Source organism: Psittacula echo (assembly GCF_963264785.1).
Source record: "Psittacula echo genome assembly, chromosome: 16".
In the NCBI taxonomy this organism is placed as follows: Eukaryota; Metazoa; Chordata; class Aves; order Psittaciformes; family Psittacidae; genus Psittacula; species Psittacula echo.
This window is the reverse complement of record NC_137752.1, coordinates 2,285,106-2,300,817: the sequence shown is the minus strand read 5'-3', so window position 1 is coordinate 2,300,817 and position 15,712 is coordinate 2,285,106. Positions and strand designations below refer to the sequence as shown.

General features: G+C 52.5%; 1 protein-coding gene across 1 annotated transcript in view; it reads right to left on the bottom strand.

The window, feature by feature from the left end:
• DAB2IP (DAB2 interacting protein) overlaps window positions 1–15,712 on the bottom strand; it is a gene marked incomplete at its 5' end in the record, with an annotated part of 175,249 nt that overhangs the window by 7,880 nt on the left and 151,657 nt on the right. The window contains 6 exons of the mRNA XM_080630700.1: window positions 2,113–2,986; window positions 4,533–4,711; window positions 4,916–5,117; window positions 6,632–6,868; window positions 10,761–10,905; window positions 13,147–13,291. Coding sequence (XP_080486826.1) covers window positions 2,113–2,986; window positions 4,533–4,711; window positions 4,916–5,117; window positions 6,632–6,868; window positions 10,761–10,905; window positions 13,147–13,291 — 1,782 coding nt within the window. The remainder of the gene's footprint in view (window positions 1–2,112; window positions 2,987–4,532; window positions 4,712–4,915; window positions 5,118–6,631; window positions 6,869–10,760; window positions 10,906–13,146; window positions 13,292–15,712) is intronic.

Here is a 15,712-nt window from a genome sequence, read left to right as displayed (position 1 = left end):
CACATCTTGGTAGTGTATCTCTAGGTCTGTTCATGTAGCAGCTCAAGGGGCAGCTCCATGGTCACTGACTTAACGGCTGCTGTTCAGTGCCAGCCTGAGCAGAGACTGCAAATGGCACTGCCTCAATATTTTCCACCCACATAACAAGGCTGAGGAAGTCAATGTCCAGCTATTTCTGCTCCATCCTGGCTCACTGTAAACCACAGTAAACAGCTTCTTGGATGAATGTAAATGATCTGGATGACTTAGACAAGGGAATTCAAGTTAATGAGTCAGAAATGTTGGGGACTTTCTCTTCATTCAAAGCTGTGGACTGTGGAGAAACCCAGTCACCAGCAAGCAGCAGAACAGCAGGTTCTGTCCTCAGCAGGAGTGGGGTCTGGTTTCATCACCTCACTGGGGCTGGAGGCTTCCCTGTGCTGTCTTCTGCTTCCACAATTCCAAATGAGGAGTTCCAGGCTCAGCTCATGAAATCCCTTGCTGTAAATCCTCACCTTCCTTGCGTCTCCAGCTTGGGCACTGCATCTGTGGTGGCTGCTCAGAATCCGGGCCTCCAAGGAGCAGTGGCCACCCCGTTTCAGCTCAGCAGTGTAAAGACCACTGGTAAAGGATGTCAGTGAGAGCTCAGCTCGCTCTGCACGGGTCCTTCTGCCTCCTCCTTCCTTCTCTGAATGAGTGAAAAAGGACATCTGATCTCTAGGACAGTCTGAACTCGGCTCAGCAGATGAACTTCAGAAACAGAGGAAGCGCTCCTGGCTGCCAGGAACGAGGTTCATGGACTTCTAAAATGGCCACCAAATGTGATTCCTTTGTTCTCAAATAGTGTTTAATACCACCACCTACAAGCAAGCGGCTTCATTATGGTTCACAGATGGTGCTAATAGCAGGGAGAGGCACTCTGAGGACTTCAGGTCTTGAGAGGAGCTCTGAGAGGACCACAGGGGCAGGTGGAGGACAGATCTGCACACACAGCTTGGCCAGGGCTTCCCGAGGGTCACCTGCAGTTCACTGCTGCCTGCTCCCGAACAGGCTGCTCTGGCAGAGCTCTCTGCCCTCTGTCCCTAACGAGTATTGATCCCCATTGCACAAATGCTGCTACGCAGCGTGCTTGCTAATGTCAGTGCTTATGAATCAATCCCATGTGCACCGAGCAGCTCCAGATGGGGCTGACAGAACAGCCTTGAATGGGCACCAGTGACCAAAGGCCTCCACGGCTGCCTTGTGAAGGGGAGGCAGTTCCACCAACTCTGTTCAATACCACACTGCGGAAGTGGTGCCTTAATACTGTGCCTGGGCTGAGATGCAGCGAGCTCCTGTTGTCCACATCCTCTGGGTTTGTGGCACTCTTGCTTTAGGCACTGAGAGGCCCTATGGGGTTAGTTTGCTATAAGGTTACTTGTGAAATGTAGAATGAATGAGTCCTAGAAAACCAATTTATCCTTGCCAGGAACACCAGAGGGGCCTGGGTCTGTGACCTACTGCTTTCTGGTTTAGCACCATGAAGAGTGAATTTGTTTCTGTGCAGACCAGCACGTGGCAGGAGCATCACTCGGTGGGGAGCACACTCCTTCCTTCCTGCTCTCTCACCTCCCCAGATGGATTTACAGGAAGGTACCACAGAGCAAAGAAACAGGAATGTCCAGGAGTGCTCTGGCTTCGCTGGGACAGGAGCAGCAGCAGGGACACTCCTAATGACAAGAGATTAGGGCCTGGTCCAAGTCTGGGTGATGGCGCGGGGTTGACTATGGCATGGGATGAGAGCCTGGGCATGGAGAGGCAAAGCAGTGACGAGATGGTAGCGCAGGACAGAGGCACGGCTGCCACTGCCCTTGTGTCTCTGCCACCTACTGCTCTGTGGCAGTCACACACCAGCACAGGGAGCGAACACCGATCTGTGTCCCCATCCTCTGTCTCAGGCCAAGCTGGGTGCAAGAGCCAGGTACCTCCACATGCAATGCCACCACGGGGCTGGCACTGATGCGGTCACTCGGAGCCACAGTGACATCCCCTCCCACTGCAGCAATCCCCCCTTGGTCACCCTCTTCTCCAAGTCCACGCTCTGATCCTACCTGACCCCTTCATCACTCGGAGCTCGTCCAGCCCCACACTCACCTGCTTGTGCATCGTGCGCTGCTTCATCTCGGGGCTGTCACCCTTGGAGGAGGACGACTGCTGCCGGAGGCGGGCGCCGCTGCCGGGCCAGTCGGGTGAGGAGGACATGACGGTGCCGCTCGAGGGCCGCGGGTACTGGACGGTGCTCAGCAGGGAGGGCGGCGTGCGGCCGCGGGTGGCGGGCGGCGGCGGCGGCGGGGGCTGGTCTATCCGGCGCTGCGGCCCCGCGCTGTTCTGCCGCGGCACCGTGGGCTGCCCGCCCTTCTCGGTCAGCGAGAGCTGCCTGCGGGCCAGCTCCCCGGTGCGGCGCGCGAAGTCCTCGCCGGCGGCGGGCGCGGCGAAGCCGTGCTTGTTGGCCGTCAGCTCCTCGCTGTTGCTGTGGGAGCTGAGCGAGCTGTGGCACTCGGAGCCCGAGTCGCCCAGGCCGCGCGGGGACAGCGGCAGCCCCGCTGCCATCTGATAGACGGGGTTCTGGAAGGAGAGCGGGGCCAGCAGCTGCGGCCGGCCCGGCGCGCTCTCGCCGCTCGGCGTGGTCGGGGTCTGGCCCACCCGGCGCACCGTGGCCATGCCCGTGACGCTGTTCTGCTGAGTCCGTGTGGTCCATACGCCCTGCAACTGCCCCAGGGATGACTGACTGTCATTGAGGGAGTCAGCCGTGCCAGGCGCGCTGGCCCCACTGTCCAAGAGCCGATTGTCCTGCAAGTCCACCATGGACAAACTCTTGCTGCCATTAGACATCTGTACGTCGGGCTCATTGGCCTCTGAGTAACTGGAGCTTCGGGCAGGCGAGGGCTGGGCCCCAGCAGACCTTGTGACAAAAAACAAGTCCTTGTTTTCAGGGGTTGGAGATGGTAACCGTGTGAAATCTATCAGACTGCGGGGAAGTCAGTGCGTAAGGAAGAGGAAAGGAAAACAAAACAAAAAAGAAGAGTTGTGAATGCTGCACCGGAGCAGGAAAACCCCAAATCACTCAGAAGCAATCAGCGTGGCACAGCTCTGTGGGACGGGGCCAAAACCCAGCCCCTGGGATGCAGAGACAGTGCAGGGGGAGCAGGGGAATGGGGGGGAGCCCTGGGCAGCCCCACGGGAGCAGGCAGGAGCAGGCAGGGGAGCCAGGGGTGGGTGTATGCGTGGGGAGCACTGCACTGTGTAGGGCTCCCCAGCTGGACCTGCTCATCATCATCATGTGTCAGTCACCCCTTCTGCTCCCAGCTGGCTGTACCTGTGCTGCTCTCGTGTGCCCTGCTCTTTACCCAGGCAGTCAGCTCCTGAGGGCACACTGGCCAAATCAGAGAGCACGGAACACCACGGGAGCCTGATCCACACCACGCCTTCAAGGATCAAGAGAGAGAGCTCCAACAGCAGAGCTACAGCCCAGCAACTGAAGGTTATGCACCCAGACCTCCTGCTGCAACATACATTCATGCAATATTGATTTTCTTGGGGATAGGAAGAAAGAGCTTTGCAGTAGACTAATGTGAATATACACTGATCAAAGATGGTGCACTGTAAGCAAGTATTTGGGTGAAAGCATGTTGTCAGACATCCTCCATAGCATTAGATTTAAATAATTGCACCTCATGCTGGGAAGCATTAGAGATGAAAGCTCTGATTAGAGCCAGTCCAGTGCCATTGCTGCCTTTCATTCCTAATTAAACTGTTAAATATTATGGAGTTTCCACTTACAAACTATTTTACCAGCTCAGTCTTTCAATTTGTGTGGGCTCCATTTCATTTTCCACAAACAGAAACATTACAGGTTTGCAACAGTCATCTTCTCCATGAATGAAACTCCTTATATAATGAGCCCAGAACGTATGTTAGGTGACTATGTCTGTGAATCACTGCTCATCATTAAAAACACCCAGTGTTATAAAACTAGACAGAGTAGACTGGAATGTCTCTGTCAGGCCTCTACAGCTTTGCAACTGTTAAAGAAATGTCGAGGTTTGGATCTCAGTGAATTCAGCACATACCCTTATGTCTTACAAAAATGGGTAAGGCAAATCCTATACATCTTGCATACTCAGTGACCCAATGAACTTAATGGCAACACTGACCACTTCGAGGTCAGTGCAGACAAGCCCTTAGGTCCTCAAAGGATGAACATTTTGCTTCTGCAGCCACATGCCAAGAGCTGAGAACAGAAATACCAAGTTCTTATTTCCCAGACCACATCCCAGCTTTGGCTCTCAAGGAACCCAGCATGGAGCTGTGTCCTTGCACTCCTGCTCACTGCTCTGTCCGGATTCAGAGCTGAACTAGGGCCAGTACCAGTTCTGTGATCAGAAAGCTTAGTGAATGGATCAGACACCTCCACATACACCCTGCCCCACCAGTCCCCGCAGGTGCTCAGGTTTTGGCAGTGGATGACCATTCAGCATTTCCCTGGTACGTGGCCAGGCCCTTCATGCTCTTACCCAGATAAGTCATTCTCTATCACCATTTTCTGGAGCCCCGCAGAGATGCTGTTGCCAGCACTGGGTGTGGATGCGGTGTGATCGGCCATGACCGAGACCTGCACGCAGGCCGGGTTACTGAGCGCAGAGTTGACATCCCTCAGGATCCGAGGCAGAGGCCCAAGCTTTGTTGCAGTGCTCTAGGCAAAAAGAGAGCAGAATTACTGCCAACATCTGTGGTTTCACTAGAGAGCCATGGTCTTTGCTGCAGTCTCTTCAGTGAATCACATTTAATACACAACATTCATTTTCTCCATCATTTACCCCCACGACTGAGGCTATGGGATGTCCCAGCACATGTGGCTATAGAAGCCAAGGGCTGCCCCTGTGATCCCCCTGGATACCTGCTCCAGTTGAGAAATGACTTCCCAGAGTAGCGAGTGCAAAGTGGACAGTTCCCGGCCAAGGTCAATGTAGCCTTCAAAGCCAGCGGTGTTTGAGATGGTTTCGGGGTTGGAAATCTCCAGGAGAAACCTCTGCATGTTAGTCCATTCGTGCTCCAGGAACTGGTTCATAAAGGACATGTATTCCTCTTTGCTGCCAAACCTATCAAGACAGCAACAGTGATTTCAGCTAAATCCTGTAAGCAGAGGTACAGCCAACAACATGTGAGGTGAGGATGCCAGAACCTTCCTCTCCCACCTGAATCTTTCAAAGCCTTTGGGATGCCTGGGTTGCTGAGCAGGCACCTGGTACACCTCACTGATCATGGAACCAAAATTAACTCCAGCCTAACCCAGATATGTCCTCATCAGCGTGGGATCTCCACAGCAGAAATAAAGGTGAAAGCTAGAGAAACAAAGCTGTTGTTGGTAATGGTGTGTATCTTACTGCTGGGTCAGGGCACAGCCTCCAGAAATAGGACCTGTCACTGGAAATAAATCATAATACCAAGCACCATCAACTGACTGAAGCCCATGATGGTGGCAGGAATCCTGCACTCTCCCTGCTCTTCCACAAGCACTGGAGCTAACCCCAGCCACTGCTGCCCCAGCACAATGGCTCTGGGATCACCGTGGAGAGCTGTACCTGCAGCTGGGCCAGCCCATGTGTCCCCTCTGGCTTCCTGCAACCTCCTCTGCCCCCGAGCACTCCCCCAGACCCCCTTTGGGTTAGATGTCTTATTTAGAGCACAACAGGGAGGGCCTCGTGGTTCAAATGTACCAGCAGTAGCTGGTGCTGTGCCAGTGCCAGCGAATCCGAGGCTCGGCTGTGCGCCAGCTGCGGCCCACCTCAGCTCCATCACTTCGACTGACTAATGTCAGCTTAGTTAAAAGAGTCTTTCCTGCAAAGTGCTGAGAATCTGAAAACCCTTTAGTTAGGGATTGGTCAGGAATCCAGAGAATTGCTGTCATCAAGTGTAACACACTTGTACATCTTCCATCTGCGTCTGCATGCCTGCACGCTCCTGACGGCGAGCGTGTGTACTAAGCTGGATTCCAAATCTAAGAAGCTTTAGACAGAAACTGTCCATTCATGTTTCGGAAAGCTCATCATTTTGTTATCAGAGCTCAGGGTAAGGAGCTCAGAGCTGCAGCCAGTGGAAAGATTCTCAGAAATCTCTCGCTTTGTTTCCACCAAACCAATGGGTTTAGTTAGAAACTGATAGGATTTAGTTGGAAACGGATAGTGTTCCCTTCTCCTTTCATACCCTCCCAGTTCAGGCAACTGCATTTGAATAGCAGGGAGGGTCCTAGAGCTTACAGGAGGGAAAGACCAGCTCCTGAGCAACAAGCTGCTGTTGGGGTTCTGGCCCTGCTGGTGCCTCCGAGAGGCCAACCATGCCATGCCAGGACAACGTGCCTGGCTGTGCTGGGGTGTCCTGCTGCCAGCCCGCTGGCTCCTCTGTGTGCTCAGAACAGCTCCTTTTCCTGCTCATAAAACACGTCCTGTTTTGGAAACTTCAGTGATCTCCCTGACCCTGCAGTGAGGGAATGGGTCCCAGAGAGACGTGGGGGAAACAGCCAACAGGAAACAACCAGACCCCTTCCATCGAGGCAAGGAGCAGGCAGTGCGGGCCTGGCGCCAGGCTCTGCCTGCACACCCGGCTCCCGGCTTACTTGGCAAAGTTGGCGAGGTTCTGGGTGACCTTGGCAATGAGGGTCAAAGTGCGAGCAGTGCGGTCGTCCGGGTACTCCTGCAGGAGGCTGAAGAGGGACGGGGACATGATGGCCGGGCACAGGAACCGCAGGAACAGGGAGGCACTGATCAGTCGCTCGCTGATGTCTGGGCGGCCACGGTTGCTGCATTCTTGTCTCCATGAGGCAAAAACTTCCTTGAGCTCCCTTGGGAAGACACTGGAACGAGAGGAGGACATTGCAGGGATGGCAAGTTCAAGGCCAGGGTGCTCAAACTGCCACACAGCAGTAACTACATATGGTGTGTATCACTGTGGGGTACGACACCCAGAGCCATACAGCGGTAGAGCCCTCTCACCCTGCTGAGGCACAGCAGCACCACCCGCATCGGTCACAGCCCTGTCCTTGTTTTCTGCAGAGTGTCCCTCAGGACACTCAAGTCACACAGGACAAAGCAAAGCTGCTCCATAATGTTGTAGGAGAAGCAGCTTTCATCAGACTAATGAACACTGTCTGTTTGTGCTGGGTGGTAAAACCCTGGACAACTGGGAAGATGGAGATACGAGACAACCTGTGCGAAGCAGCTCATCCCAAGCCAGTTGGTTGTGTCTCAGGGTGCTCTGAAAGAGGGGAAGCTCAGCCACCAAGGGGGATTGTGTCTCCTGAAGAAACACAGCATCAGGGATCCCTCAGCAGGAACATCCGTGGAACCGGGGTCACCAGAGCGGCTGTGCAGGTTGTAATACTCCTGTTCAAGCACATGGATCAAATCCTGCTGTGACCAGTACAGACATGGAGCCCCACTGGAGTTCCTCCAGCCTTGTAGCTGCACAGACTCAGCCTGGCTTTCCTGGATACCAGAATTCCCCTGGCTCCAGCAGCCGGTAGCTGCAGCAGCCCTTATCACTGAATAACTTGCTGCCTGTTTCTGTCCAGCCCTCCCCAGCTCCCTGCTCCCACCTTATCCTGTTCCCAGCATGTGTTATTTATTCAGCTGGATACTCCCACTGCCGGGAGCAGGCTGGCAGCGGGTCCCACCGCGCTGCCCTTGGTCCCCTGGGTCCCTGGTACTCAGCTCCCCACCTGCTGGAGGCTGCCCTGGCCAGCAACCACCGCCTCTGTTTCAGAACCAGAGCTGGATGGTACAAAACCAGGCTGAAGCGGGGTCAGATTCCATTTTTGACCATAAATCTCCTTAACAAACAGCCATCTTGGAGGATGGTTTCCCAGTTTTGGTGCAGGGACTACCTGGGAAAAGCAAACCAACATGAGCTTGGTTCTCACTGGCCTGCCCGGACTGACTGCAGAAGGGAAAAGCTTGGGAGCTGCATGGCCAGAGACACCATCCACTGTCCAGCAAGAGCCAGCTGGGAGGCTCCAAAACACAGCGCTGCCAGGCCTCCAGGAAACTACAAGGTCATTCCTCCTGCTGCCAGCACTCCCCATCCTCCGGCCTCTGCTCCCCAGGACTGTGGACACTCATTCCATCGAGCCCAACTGACTGCTCCTGGCCCCACTGCAGAGACTTATGGGGTTTGTGGGTACCCTGTGCCCAGCACCCGTGGCCTCTGGCTCTGCAGCCATCCTCTGAGCCAGGAACACCCACACTCAGCAAGCAGAGCCCTCACCCCTCATTTCAGCTGCAAACCCCACCTCAGGTCTGGGGATGCTGCTGTTAATCCCACCCAGGGCATCCTACCACACATGGAAAGGCCCATGCAGCTGCGCTCCAGGTTTCCAGGTTTCAATCCGACCTGACATGGGTGGTGACACTCCATGGAAGCGCTTGGAAACGCTTCCATTGCGTTCAGCTTCTGCTCTGTGTTGGCTTCATGCTTTCACATCCATGAGCTTTTACCCTGTGCTTTATAAATAACATTAGCCAACGTCTCCGGCTGGATAAATTCTCCTCTGTCTTTGATTTGATCCACACAATTGGACAAAGCCCTTCTACTTCATGGGTTTTGCCCAGAAACAGAAGAATCCTTTAAGCAATTTAAGGCTTGACTGATCAGGACAGGTTGTACCGTCACGGCGAAGCAGCCCCTCGCAATGCACGCACCGGCTGCACGCAGCCCCTGAGCTCTGCTCACCAGCAATGGAGACCACAAACCTTCAACTGTGCCAAAGCGGATGGAGCTCAGCTCCCAGCTCCGTGTGACAAAGGGGCCCGTAATTCATCACCCAACTTCCCAGTGATGAGCTCCCGCATGCTGCAATTCTGCTTACACTGAAACTTCCCAGATGGCCAAATTATGTCATAATTATAACAATTTTCAGTTATTGTAAACCTCTTTCCTCTCTCTGGCTCTCTCTGCAGATGAGCATGCACACTCTGGCACTCTATTTAAAGCAGGATCGTTAGCTCTCAGGATACCTTGGCCAATCCTGAGCACTCATCAGCCCTATTAATCTCTAAGAACCACGGAGCACAAAGGAGCGAGGGGGAACCACTCAGAGCAGCTGCTTTAGCCTTCCTTGGAAAGGCAGGACTGGAGGAACAAACTTCCCGTGCGTTCCTGACTCTCCTTAGGTCACTTTCCAAGCCTATTTTTAGAGTGACCTTTTAGTGCTGCTGTGGGTATTTTTAGGAAGACATCCATTCAAACAACTGTAATCCGCTGGTGGCCGAAAGCAGTGAATCCCTCCTGGGAGAACAGGCAAACACCATTCCTGAGTCAGTTATTAATCAGCCCAGGACAAGGTATAGGATACCTGTAAAGAAATCTGCCCTTTGCTTATTTGTCTGAATGAGCCTCCCACTGCTTGTTTTGTCCCTGAACAGGATCAGGAAAAGCAATTCCCTTCCTGGGCCTGCACTCACAATCCTGGGAGATTGCAGATCATGAGCTTTCAGACCTCGACAGAACAGCTGGGACAGGAGAGAAAATGAGAAATCCTTATTATCAAAGACTTCCTTCCTCCAATATTATCCTGAGTTGATGTTCTGCAACAACAGTGTTGTTACTAAACACGTTAATACAAACTAAGCCCAGACTCTGAAGCAGGAAGGCTGCAAACCCAGCAATAAAACAAAGTGATCATTCTCCCATATAGATCAGGTACGTTAGGAAGCAGCAGAAAGCAAAGCCTTTTATTTCTCCAAGTAAAGAGAGCCACAAACCCCCTTTCAGGCCATCTTTGCAGGCAGCATCTCTAACAGACCCAGGGAGTCCTGGCTGCCAGCCCCCAGGGCTGAGCACAGGTCACACCATGAGCCTGACAGCCTCCTCCACAACAGGATACAGCCACCTTACTCCAATCAATTTTGCATATTCGGGCCTGCCCCAACTGGTTGCAAGAACCTTTACCCTGAGAATAAACAACCAGGAAATGCCTCAAACGCATACCAGGCCTTGGGCCAAGGAGGCAATGGGCTCCCCACCTCTGCCTCAGCAAGCACCCCGGGGCTGGGAGACAGAGGGGTTAACAGAGGAATGCAGGATGCTGAGCCAGAGAGCAAACCAAGAGGAACAGCAGCATCCTCCTGGGCTCCAGCACTCTGCAACAAGAGAACATCTGCCTAAACAAAAGCTCCCTGTGCTGGTGCAGCTTCCGTGCGGCAGAGAGGATCTCAGAACTTCATCTGAGACAGGCAGAGTGCATCAGTCTGATCCAGACTGAATCACTACATGGGTAAGAGACCCAGGCCATGCATTTCTGCCCTTTATTCCAGATTTTCACGCAGTTGGCATCAAGTCCCTCTCTGAATTGGCCACACTTGCAAAGGCACTTCATGTTCCTTGACTCCACTGCCCTGTCCCCATGTCTGTGCACCAGTAACCCTTCAACACCCACTGAAAACAAGCCTGATGGAGAATCAGTGAGGCAGTTGCACTCATAGAGCAGATACTCCATACTTTGAGCAGGAGCTGCTGTCTCACCCCCTGGCCATCCTCACCCTTGCTCCTGCTCCCTTATGCACCACAGGATGTGAGCAGGGCCCTGCAGCTCTCTCTCCAAAGCTCTCTAACAAGCTGCCCATCAGCACAGCTAAGGGATGGGTACCTACAGCCTGAGCATGGGCTGCTGCCACCCTGTCCCTGCAGCTGCATCAGCTCTGTGCTAGCCAAGGGCATGTGGAGGGGAGCAATGCTCACAGGATACTGACCAGTAGGAGTTGATGATCTTGCAGAAGGCCAGCTCACAGCACATTTTCAGGTTGCTCTGATGTTCAGGAAGGTCTGAAGATGAACACTTACTGGGATCCACCTCGCAATTCTCATCTGATTCATACAGTGCCTTGATAAATTCCCCTGTAAAACAGACAGTTGGTGATGGGTTCTAGAGACACGAGAGATGCAGCCTGCAAGCAAGTCTGTTCACAAGCCCAAGCAGCCCAGCAGTTACCCTGCACCTCACCACGCTGCCTGAACAGAAGTGGGCACAAGAGCTGGTGGTGGCTCCCAGGGCAGGCTGTGCCCCACCAGCTCTCAGGATCCCTCACCAGACCCAGGTGCACCCTGCAGAAAGGCACCCATTTTCCCAATGAGCACATTCCATCCCTCTCACCCAGCTGGCAGCTCTGCTTCTGTGGCTATGGGCTATTGCATCAGAACTGAGCTGCCAAAACACCCGCTTCCTCAGCCTGCCCTGAGCCCCCATTACACAGGTTCCAGAGACGCTCCCTTGGGCAAATCCAGTAGGAAGTATGCTGGCAAGTTCTGTAATTATTTGTAGGATGGCTGCTAGTGCAGCCTGTGCCCTGGCATGGACAAGCCGCCGTGATTCACAGGAGAAATGGGTAATTAAAGGAAAGGAACCATTTACTGGGTTTATTTTGAGCTGAACATCACATGAAATTGAATTAAAACATTTCTCTGAGCTTCCCTGCACTCCTGTTTGTGCCTGGCTGCTCTTCACACCGTGGAGGGTCACACCATGGGGCTGCTTTGGAGCTCCTCACTCTCGTGCCGCCTTTCACCCTGGGTGACAGATCCCTGCTGCCCGGGCTGGTGATGTTCCCACTGCTTGGATCAGTGTCCAGCTTGGGGGTGGCAGTCACCCATCCCAGTTAGCACACAGTGGTGGCTGGGGATGGGTAATGGGGATTAGAAGGCAATATCTAGGGGATCTGCAGAGCCAGGTGATGTTCTGGAGAAAGGCTTGCTTCAGTTTTCTTCTAATTCCAGTTGGTTTGCTCATCTTCTCATTCCTGACCATCTTGGATTTTCCCATACTCCTGGTTTTGGCTCACTCTCGTCTGCATTCCTCCCCTATTGCCAAAACAGATTTTAATTACACACTGGAGAGCCTCTCCAATGTATTTTCAGCTCTGCCAGGGAGCTCTGGAGCCTCTCTGCTCGCCTGCAGGTGATGCCTGCTGTTATCATCCGACCCTATTACTTGCTTGTGCTTCATGGTTTAAAGGAAAACACTATCCTTTATTGTGTTACCTTGTGCTGTATTGTGTTACCTGGTGACACACAGATGAATCACTTCACTGATAAAAGGTCTTACACAGGACCAGTGCTCTGACCAGCAAGCAGGAACCCAAGGCTCCACCTGCACTAGCTAGAGCTGGCTTGGCAGCATTTGCATGGAGCCCTGAAAGGGGAATGTTTCAGCACTCTGTGCCTTCATTAATCCCTTCCCTGGCTGCTTAGAACTCGTATGAGGTAATCTACTTACAGACTTGCCTTCAACCAGAAAGCATTACAAGGCAGAAATAAATACTATTCCTTTTCCTGTTCTTGTGGGCTATGTGTTGGTTCAACTCCACGATCTCCCCTTCCCGATGCTGTCATTATTGTTATTATCTTAATAAAGTATTTATGCTTCTTTGCTCCTTGCTAAAATTACACAAATCCACTGGTAGGAACCCAACATCCTGAAAAATTAACACTTCACTGGGAGCTCTGTTCAGCCTCCTGCTAAGATGTGGATCTGATCTAGCTGCCTTCGGCTGAGGCTCAGACATCATGCTTCAAAGGCAGCCTCTCCCCATCCTCATGCTATGCTGGCTCCAAACAGCAACACAGCAATTCCCTCCTGACCTGCCCAGAAGCAGAAGCTCTAATTATTTTCATTTGCATCAAGAGAAATATTTTTGGAGCCATGAACATCGCCAGCACTTCAAACCCAACCACCAGGAGGGCTGTTCCCAGCGTCATCTGGGACATGACAACCTCATCACCGGGACTTGGGAGATTGCATCTGACTCTCCAGCGCTGCAAGGAACTGAGAGAGTGTCTCTGGTCCGGGGGTGCCATCAGGGGAAAGGTTCAATCAGCTGCTGTGACACTGACTGCGCTGAGACAGAAGCCGTGGAAGGCAGAATAGTGCCTTCACATACCAATTTATCTCCTTTGAAAGTGGACTGAAGCACTAACTCAGTGGTGACCTTCACCTGGGAGCAGAGAGCTGCTTGTTGGGTCACAGCTGTGCCCCTGGCTTGGACCCTGCTACCAGTGAAACCCTCTGACAGGTATCAAGGCTCCACCACAGAGTGCCCTGCAACCTTCTCTGGGTGAGCCTTGCCAATGCTCTGTACGTACCTAAGGCATCTTGCAAGTATTTCTGCCCCACCAGCTTCAGGTATTCTTCGATTGCTTTGGTGGCCAGTGTGTTCTCCCTGAAAATGAGATGCTCATTCTCACCACAGCGATCAACTTCAGACATCATCAGGTCAGTCAAGAAATCCTGGAAAGCAAAGCCCATGGTGGGTCACCACGCACTGACACACGCTTTGTTCAGCAGAGCAGGCAGCCTCCCCTTCTCCAGCTTTATGAGACACAGGACAGAGCGGAGGAGCTGCGGGCGATCCTGGCTGTCCCATGCTGAGCTGCTCCCAGCCCCACTTCCCTCCTGTTCCAGCCTCTTAGAGGAGAGGAAAAAGAAATCTCTGGAAAGTCACAATTTTTTGCACCACAAAAAGCTATTCAAAACCGACCCCCAAAATGATTCATTTCAGACCTGCACCACATTTGCTTCTCCATCAGTGCTGGTTTCCAGCTGGGTCTTTTATCAGCCTCATGTTTTAGGATGGTCAAGGTTGGAAAGGACCTTAACATCATCTAGTTTCCATTTTTGTGGGTGAAACATTATGTTTGCTGTTAAATGTGGCTGTATTTGATGTCTAACTGATTGGTTGCAAACCAAGGGCATGCTCGGATGTCACGAGCTGTGCCCCACAGTTAATGGCTGAGAATCAAGCCTATAATATGCATCGAGATACTCAAGTGTCCCATTTCCTTAGTACTCATGGAAATAAACAGCACTGCTACAGCACAGATTTGGGGCCTGATGTGCACACAACCAAATCCCATGTGAGCTTCTAATCCCCTGGGCTGCAGAGCAACGGAAGGGGTGAGCAGGAGCAGGCCACATGCTGACAGCTGCCCTGTGCTTCAGGCCAGGCTGCTGAATTACAAGACCTGAACTAAAACCAGCCCTTCAGCCCCAGCTCCACGTCTGCTTCAGCAGCAGCATTAACTGAGCAGAGAGCATCACACAGGTCCCCATGCATTCTGCCGAGACTCCACTGCGTGGTGTGGTATTCGGTGTGCTGTAGCCAGTGTTAATGCAGGAGAAATGCCATGCAGATTTTAACGCTAATATATATTCAGCTTCTGTTCACTGCACTGCTAATGGGAAAAGCAGCTCTGGGCTCCTGCCCAGCTCCTCGCTGTGCTGGCTGCTGGAAAGGTCCATCTCCTCCCACCCTGTACCATTCACCTGGACGAAGGGGAATAGGCACCGTGTAAATCAGATGCATTAAAGCGCTCACTGTTTCCCATGCAGGAGACAGAGAAACGTTGACACACACATTCAGTTCCACAACCAAAGGCCCCTTTTTCTAAACTGCCTTCCCCTAGAACAAAATCATCTGCTTGGTAATAACCTTTCACTAAGAAATACTCCTTCATTTGTCACGACCCTACCAGAGCTAACCTGTTCCTGGCAAGGGCACCAGGAGCATCCCAGAGCTGTCATGCAGAGGCCTAGGTCCTGTCCTTGCCATTCCCAAAACACAGCTCCCAAGCACCATGGCCGTGACCAACCCAGGCTCAGGAGAGGGGACACTGAGGTCCCATTCCCTGCCAGCAGCTGGCTGGGAGAGAGAGAGGCACTTAGCTCCATTTCATTCTTCATATAGACACCTGTGCACTGAGAGCTTAACCAAGGTTCAAACAGCACCCAGTGGCTCCATCTCTCCCACCTTTCCACAAGACTGGGACCAATACACTGTCCTGACCTTCCCAGAGAGCCTCAAAAAGAGCCAGAGGAGCTTTGGTTAAAAAAAGAAGTCATTTCCATTACTTCTTTACCCTTCCTGAGATCCTGCTATGTCTGCAATGCTCCTGCAGCTGCAGAGGCAAAAAAATCCCTCCTGGAAGCAAAGCACGTGCCTTCCCCCACTATTTTCTCTCATTTAGCCCCTTTTATCAGCCAGGCTGGAATGAAACTTTAAACCCCTGCTCAATTCCCACTAGCTGCTATCTGGGTAACTCCATCACCTTTATCTTCCTGGGTCTCTCCCGGGGTCCGTTTCAATTCCAAGCCACAGCTCAGGCTGACACAAGGTGCTGATTCTTAATTAGCAGCCACTGACCTTGGCTTTGCTGGATTCTCTTTCCTGTCACTTTCCCAACATACTAATTATCTCAGGAACAACTGAGTTTTACAGTTTCTCTTAGCCAAGGGTTTGCTCTCCCCTCCATTGCTGGCCAAGGACTGGCAGCCATGGAATGCTGGCCCAAGCTGTGATGCACACCCCAACTGGAGCCAGGGCTGCCAAGAGCTGGATACCCAAAAGACATGGTTTAGCCACTGATAATGTTAATTTTAATGATTTTTGCTGATCTAGAATCCACCAGAAATTAAAATGAGGCAAAATTCCACTGTGGGACTCAGCACACAGCCAGAAAAGGTTGCTCTGAAACCTCTGCTGTGGCCATTGTCCACTATGGAGCACCTGCAGCTTGACAGCTGAGAAACAACCTCTGGTCTCCAAAGTGGGAAGGAAAGCTGCTGAAATCCCAAAGAGCTCCACTATGGCACAACACCCAAAGCTGGGACTTAATGTGGTGGGATCTGGCTTTGTAACTGACAGAGGGATGG